Raw genomic sequence first — 7,474 nt, forward strand, 5'->3', positions numbered from 1 at the left:
ACACTGAGACTTCTTTTTAAGCTTGTGTAAGTGATGGGATGGAAACAGTGGACTTGGGCAGATTTTCAGCCCGGGGTTTTTTTTAACCTGTACCACAGCACCACTGAGGGGTTTAAGAAGAAAATGGGGTGTTGTGTTGCTAAGTTGAGAGCTGTGGTCATGTCAGCAAGCTGCAACTCTGGAGCTTACAAACCTATGGGAAGTGGTGGTGCTTCACCAGGAGACCTGCCCACCTGAGCAGGTGAAGGACAAGGGATAGAAAATACTTCACCTGATAAAGACCAAGTTTATACTTAGCATGTGGCTGTGCAAATGGGCTAGAGCAGCAGCAGGGAAGCAGAGAGGATCACCTGTAGCCCAGATGGTGCTGGTGCTCAGCTTGCTGGTTGCGATGCTCATTAGCAGGGCCGGCCAGGACACGAATGCTGCTTCTCAGACAGCAGAGATGTTTCTCTCAGCCAAAAGCAGCTCCAGTGAAGCAACTCAGAGGATCTGAGCAGGTAAATGGTGTGATCACTGTATTGGAGGTGGAATTGGTTGTGTCTTGTATACACAGTTTAAATCAGCAGCCTCAAGACTGTCCTGGTCCTTAGAGGGAGAAAAGCAGTCCTGGGGGACATGAATCCCATCCACTTCAGATATCTCTCCTTTTCAAGCATCTGGTTCTCTGTCAAATTCTGCCGGAGCTTTAGAACATCACTTGTATATGAGCTCTGGGGTTTGTACTGGTGAACTTAGCCTCAGGATTTGTCTGTGTTTGAAGTGTTGCTCCTGTCATATAATCCTGTTTTAAGACTAATTTGGACTGAGAGTGCAAAGTTCTTAAGAGAATATTGGAAGCAGTTGTGCCAGTATGAGCTGTCTCGGGGGCAAGGATGGTTCAGGGGAGCTCTACAAGCTAAATGAAAAGTCTTTGTTGCTCTGCAAATGTCTGAATGCACAAGTGTCCTTTCTGAATCACCTTGGGGCAGGATTGTGTGTCACAGAGCCTTAGCAAGTGCTAGCTGGTGTATCTGCTATATTTCACATGGCCAGTACTGGGTTCTAAGGTCCCTCTCCTGCCCACACCAGTGCAGTAAGTTGGAGCTGAAAACTCCAGCTGAGCTGGAGCTCAGTTTCAGTGACCAAGCCTTGGTGGGAGCTTAGTATGATATATTTGGGCATTGGAATGAGCCCTCTGGCATCTGGAAGGCAAACAGATTTCTTTCAGTGGTCTTGTAGCTGAAACTTCTTGAGTAAGCAGTGCTTGTGAGAATGAGCATTTAATGAGAGGGGAAAGCAGGAATGAGTCAGAGAACAGAGCTGCTCTGGCTCTTAGCCACTTAGCAGCGCCCAAGCCATGACTCTCTCGCCTCTGTGCTGGGCAGCCTCCCCTGCATGTCTGCTGGGATCCAGAATGAGGGAGCAGAACTGTTTACCAAAAGAGTTTTGAGACTTGAAAATAAATTATGGATTTCTGGGGAAAAATACTTTCCAGCTTTCAAAATACCATTATAAAGTCAGTGGAGAGGGACTCGCTAGTATGAAAGCTGTGTGCAAGCTTTTCCAGATATGAGCAGCTACCAAAGCTCACTGCCCAATGAGCTGGGAGAGCACTGTGCAGTTGTGGGGGATTTTGATCTGCCTGTCTTCTTCCAATAAACTCCAAAAATACGTACAGCACTTGAACCAAGAGGGCCCACAAATTGAAGCAAAGCAGATAGCAGTTACCATGTTGGTCAAAGCTAAGCATCCTCAGTGCTGCGAGCAGAGGGCTGTGCTATATGGACTTGGTGGAAAGCTAAATGTGTGTGCAAATGTTGGGAGGGCAGGAAGCATCAGCTGACACCAAGAAAAAAAAACCATCTAGGTTTTCTGCAGGCTGAGTCAGACATCGTCCTTTGGTTATTCTGGGGGGGAAAGAATTGTACAAATGAAATAGTTGCTGTGAAATATTTTGGCAGAAATGGCCAGTGAGGGAAAGTGTGAGAGGTGCATTTTGGGTGCAGGAAGAGTTTATTGGAGGCTGTAAGACTGGGGGCTCTTCCCTGCCTTCTGCACCCAGATCTGTCTGCTCTCCCCAGATCCCACAGTCTCTTCTACTTTCAGTGTTCATTAGATTAAAGCAGTGGAAGAACATATTCGCATCAAGTTTTTATCAATTTAGAGATCTTCTTAATAAAGGCAGAATGTATATAAGCTCGAGTTAGCCAATAGACAGTGATTAAATGTTTTTCCTAGGAAACAGCTGAATAACAACAGAATTATCTGTATCTTTCCATCTGCCAGAGTTTGGAGGCTGGTTTGTTTTAACAAGGACTCATACATTATCTGGTTTTCATGTGCAAGTAATATCACTTATGGCTTTGTGTGTTACTTTACAGATACCAGGTTCAGCCATTTAAGTACAACTATGCCAAGAGATTAAAGCACAAAGGTGCCCAGGAGCTGTGAGCCAGCTGTAATTACTTTGTAAAAAAAAATGTTGTTTTCTTTTGTTGGGGTTTTTTTTTTCCAAAATTATACCCCACATCTAAAAGCTGCTACTGGGAGCTCTCATTTCAAACTAACATATTTATGATGAGTGGCCGGCATAGCTCAGCTTTGGAAGTGGGCAAGAATAAGGTTTTCTCTGTACAGGCTGCTGAATATGTGGAAAAAATCTCAAATACTTTACCTTTTTTTTCCCAAAGTACACAGGATTTTGGCTGGAAATCATCCTTCCACATATTTAATTCCAGGGAGAGGTGCTTAAAAAAAATAAAAGCCGAAGCAGAGAAATATTCTTTTATCTTGAAATTATGTTAATCATGGATGTTTTTCTTAGAGTTCCTTTTTGAAGAATTGAGGTTTTGATGAGCCACTAAAAACTATCAGGTGCTCAAAGTATAAAACCAGTGTAAGTGTAGTTTCTGTTGGGAAATGTAGGCTGTTTTCGTGGATCCAGAGGGTTTGGCAAATATTCATGAATTCTTTGATGTTGGTGAGACACAGGCACAGGCTATCCAGAGAAGCTGAGGATGCCCCATCCCTGGAAGTGTTCAAGGCCAGGCTGAATAGGGCTTTGAGCAAGCTGGTCTGCTGGAAGGAGTCCCTGCCCATGGCAGAGGAGTTGTAGCTAGGTGATCCCTTCTAACTCAAACCATTTTGGGATTCTGTGATGTAGCAAATTGTACATGTTGGGAAGGCAAACAGTGAGCAGCTGGATGAGACGGCTGAAGTTGTAAAGAAGAAATGTGTTCCACACTTTAGATAAGCTTTCAGCTGAGCTCCTTGTTCAATCCTGTGCTTTTCACCCATCACTGCATTGTCTCTGGATAACTGCAACCAGCTCCATGAGCTAGAGGAGAGGCATTCTTATTCCTTCTTGGGAATGTAAGCTGCTGTTGTTAAACTTCAGGAGTGGGAGAAGTTACTGTCTCCCTCTAGCCCCTCCAGGCTGGCAGCTCTGCCCACTGCAGAGGGAGATGCTAGAAGTTACATGGAAGCCGACAGACCTGCGGCTTCGAGGGCTGTCGGCCGCAGTGCCAGCTGACTTTGTGCCTTGCATTTCAATCCACAAGTGCAGGAACAGAAACAAACAATGCTGGGGGAGGGGAAGCCGAAGGGAGAGGAGCAAAGTGCTTTCCCAGCATTGGCTTTACCCTGAAGGGGATTTTTTAGGTCAAAATGGTGCCGCTATCAAATAAAAAAAATTAAATAACTTTTTTTTTTCTTTTTGCCTTTTACCACCCTTCCTCGCTATGGCCAAAGCTGCAGATCTGGGACACGGCAGGCCAGGAGCGGTTCCGATCCATCACGCAGAGCTACTATCGCAGCGCCAACGCGCTGATCCTGACCTATGACATCACCTGCGAGGAGTCCTTCCGCTGCCTGCCCGAGTGGCTGCGTGAGATCGAGCAGTACGCCAGCAACAAGGTCATCACCGTGCTCGTGGGTAAGCCACCATGGCCCCTGGGTGCTGCCTGAGGGGGAGGCCTGTGCGGGCCTCCCACCTGTGCTTGGACCATTCCTTCTGCAAAAAGCCCCCCCGATGCTCCAAGTGATGTTCAGGATACCACCCCTTGAAGGGTGGTCTTAGATCTTAGATGAGATCTAAGGTCTGATCCTTAGATCCCTTGGGGTCTAAGGCTATTGAGTGCAGAGAGGGATGCTTCCCACCACAAGGGACTGAAGTGTAGATGGTGCAGCTACCACCGAGCTAAGGGTGGAGCAGTTCCCCTTGCGACTTTAGGCTCCGATCTCCTCAAATAAGTGTGGACCTGCTCGAGCTGGTGATGTCTGTGGTTTGCTGTAGTCCATAGGTGTGGGACAACCAGTCCCATCTTAAGTGATCGAGATCTGGGAACCGCATCAGGACATGGTGGTTGTGTGGATGATAGCATTCATAGGTGGGGCAGTGCTGGAAAACTGGATGTTCTTGCATGGATTTTAGGGAGACTAAAAATAATCAACTGAATGTTATATTAATCTGTAGAGCTTCAACTCAAGGCAAAGCAGACCTCAGGCCATCTGTCTGCTATAAGCAAGGGGAAGGTTATTTTGCCTACCAGTGCTTTTCCATGCTCTGCTTTCAGCATCTAATAGTTGGAACTTGGCTTTTAAAGGTCCCAGAATATATAAAAAAACAGTGGAAAAATAACTTGGGGAAAGCGAAGAAGTTTCATGCTGCAGTGTCACCTTTAATAGTTTGCTATTAAAATGAAAAAATCTAGGTCATTGTAAGAGTTGTCTTAAAGGGTATTTTAAAGGAAAAAAAAATCTTTTGAGTTTAACATGCCCCACTGCTACTTCAAGTGGGCTATGGGGTTTATAGAGCTTCCATACAAGAAACTCATACTCCATGAGTATGGCCTGGGTACAAATGGTGCAGAAGTAATTAATAAATTACTAACAAATGTACGTTAATTTTTTTCAGTGAACATTAAGTTAATTGATAGCATCTACAGCAGCATATAAATCATATTTTAGTCATAACACACCCTTTGAAGATGGTTACACCCATAAATCCCTTGTCTTGAGTAATAATCTGTTTAGAAGGGTAACTTCAGTGCAGGTAGTGGGTACAAGACACTGCTTTATTGGGAAAGGTGATCTCAGATGAGGGGAGGCAATGAGAGAAGACTTGCTGGGGGAAACACCACCTTTTCCTCCTATGAGCTCTCACAAAATTGCTGGTAGGAGTGGGGCCAGGAGAGGTTTCCTCCTGAACCTGCTGAGTCTGTGGACAGAGCAGCCTGTTATTGCAGGTCCTGGTCTGTTACCATCATTGTAAGATTGATTCACAGCAGAAACATGTTTGAAGTTAAGTGGCCAGCAGTAGTGGATAATCATATCAGATGCTGGCTTGAGGCTTTAATTAACTCTCTGCCAGACAGATCTCTCTGAACCAAAGGGTTGGTTTCTCACCCCACCTCACTCTGCAAGTCCCCCAGAAGCCCATCCCTCTTCCGGCCTCCACAGCCAACTCCTATACTGGAATATTGAAATAGGGAACCTTCCTTCCATGTCAGGCTTTTTAAAAAGCTCGTAACAACATGATGAATATCACATTCAGTGTCTCATATGCTATTATTGACATTTTAAGTGCTCCTCAGAGCAAGCACAGGAGAATTTTCAATTGATGTTAGCATGGAAATCCTTTAATGTTGGTTGATAGCAGCAAACAGATGCACTGGTGCTAAATTAAAGCTTACTGGCTTGGATGTTTACAGGGCATATTTCATTACATGAGCTGATATTAAATGGACTTGGGTGTTTTGGGGAATCCATTATTTGGAGGGAAGAGCAAGCACTAGGAGTTACATATCCAAACCATTGTCCAAATACATATATCAAACCCAACTCTTATTTATCCTTTATAGACCTCAGTTTCTCTTGGTTTTGAAATTAACTCCTTTTCTAAAATATTTCATCAATGCAGGTAATAAGATTGATTTAGCTGATAAGAGGGAAGTCTCCCAGCAAAGAGCTGCAGAGTTTTCTGAAGCACAGGACATGTACTATCTGGAAACATCAGCAAAAGAATCGGATAATGTGGAAAAACTCTTCCTGGACTTGGCCTGCCGGTTGATCAGCGAGGCACGACAGAACACCCTTGTGAACAATGTCTCGTCCCCCTTACCAGGAGAGGGGAAAAGTATCAGCTACTTGACTTGCTGTAATTTTAATTAAAGAGCTGGCATGTGATTGCCCCTTCTCCCATGGGCCAAGTGGATTTTTTTTTTCTATGCTGGGATTTATCTACTTGAAGGAGTTCCTGCCAATCAGACCCATCTGGCTTACTCAGAGTCAGGTTACAGTCCTGGAAGCATGGCAGGCTGATGGTTCCAGCTGCATGGCAATGTAGCAGAATACAACAGAGTTTAAATTTCATTTATCTTGCAGTCTGTGGAGCAGGTCAGAAAAGGAAGAGTTGCACAAGTGCTCCATGTAATGCAGAACATGAGCTGTTTTGTTTCCTTCTGTTGGAGAGTAGACCAGCCTTTCTTGAAGATACTGAAGAGATCAAAATCTCTCTTACAGATCAATGTGTTTGATCCTTTTTAAAGTAAAACAAAGTAAGGAGAAACGCAACAATGAACACTGACTTTGGACTACCCTGGCAATCTTCTGGGCTGTCAGCGGGCGAGCTTGTAGGATGTGTACATAACATCTGCCCCTGTGTCTTCTTGGAGGACTCTGGTGTTTGAAATAGTGTTGTGTCTCTCATCTACAGGCACTTTCATGAACGTGGAATAAACAAAAATGTTACAAATAGCAGCGTTTTCAAGATTGAAGAAGACATGGATACGGCTCAGTCGCTCCCTTTGGTGCTAGCAGTTCAGCAAATATTCCATAGGCCAAATGTAGTCTTATCACATTACTGTCTTCTGAATGTGTAACTTAGACTGGTTAGGAAAAAACACTAATAAGCACTGTTCATAAAAATAAAAAAATCTCATTACCTCTTTTTCTAGGCCTGAACATAGTATGAGAGGACTGTGTGCTTCTTTGATATCCAACAAAGGATGAAAAGACTTTCCAAAAATAAAAATAAATAAATAAATTAACCATTCCTCCTCTAATTAGTCATGTCCTGATGTAAAAAATTAGCCTTGGGAAAGATGATTGGTGGACTTGGTGGAAGGGCACCAGACACGACCAAAGTCTTGTGCGTGCATGGATGGCGTACAAGGGTTCAAAGGAAGCACAGTCTGAAGTGGCAGTCTGCAATGTGTGCAGCTGGAAAACAAAGCCTGTAGGTACAGCTCTCATTGGAAGGCAGGAGTACAGATTTGTGGAGGGTTTGTTTGATGGTTAAGTGGAAGTAGCAATGGGTTGCAAATGGTGTCCTTCCATGCTGCTCCATCCCAGCTCTCACCTTGTGGAACTGCTCTCAAAGGTGCTCTTGAAGGTCTCTTCTTGGTATCTGGTCTCTCTGTAAGGGTAGCTTTTAGGTTCAGGGCTGTAGAGTCATTTTATTTACCTGATGCTTTGCACCCTTAACCCTTAA

At 44.4% G+C, this 7,474-nt stretch overlaps 1 protein-coding gene across 1 annotated transcript in view; it reads left to right on the forward strand.

Annotated features, from left to right (window-relative positions):
* RAB30 (RAB30, member RAS oncogene family) overlaps nucleotides 1-7,046 on the forward strand; it is a 52,496-nt gene extending 45,450 nt beyond the window's left edge. The window contains exons 4-5 of the mRNA XM_038131177.1: nucleotides 3,733-3,916; nucleotides 5,903-7,046. Coding sequence (XP_037987105.1) covers nucleotides 3,733-3,916; nucleotides 5,903-6,153 — 435 coding nt within the window. The 3' untranslated portion in view covers nucleotides 6,154-7,046. The remainder of the gene's footprint in view (nucleotides 1-3,732; nucleotides 3,917-5,902) is intronic.
* Nucleotides 7,047-7,474: the final 428 nt, after the last annotated feature.

This window comes from Motacilla alba, chromosome 1 (assembly GCF_015832195.1).
Source record: "Motacilla alba alba isolate MOTALB_02 chromosome 1, Motacilla_alba_V1.0_pri, whole genome shotgun sequence".
Lineage (NCBI taxonomy): Eukaryota > Metazoa > Chordata > Aves > Passeriformes > Motacillidae > Motacilla > Motacilla alba.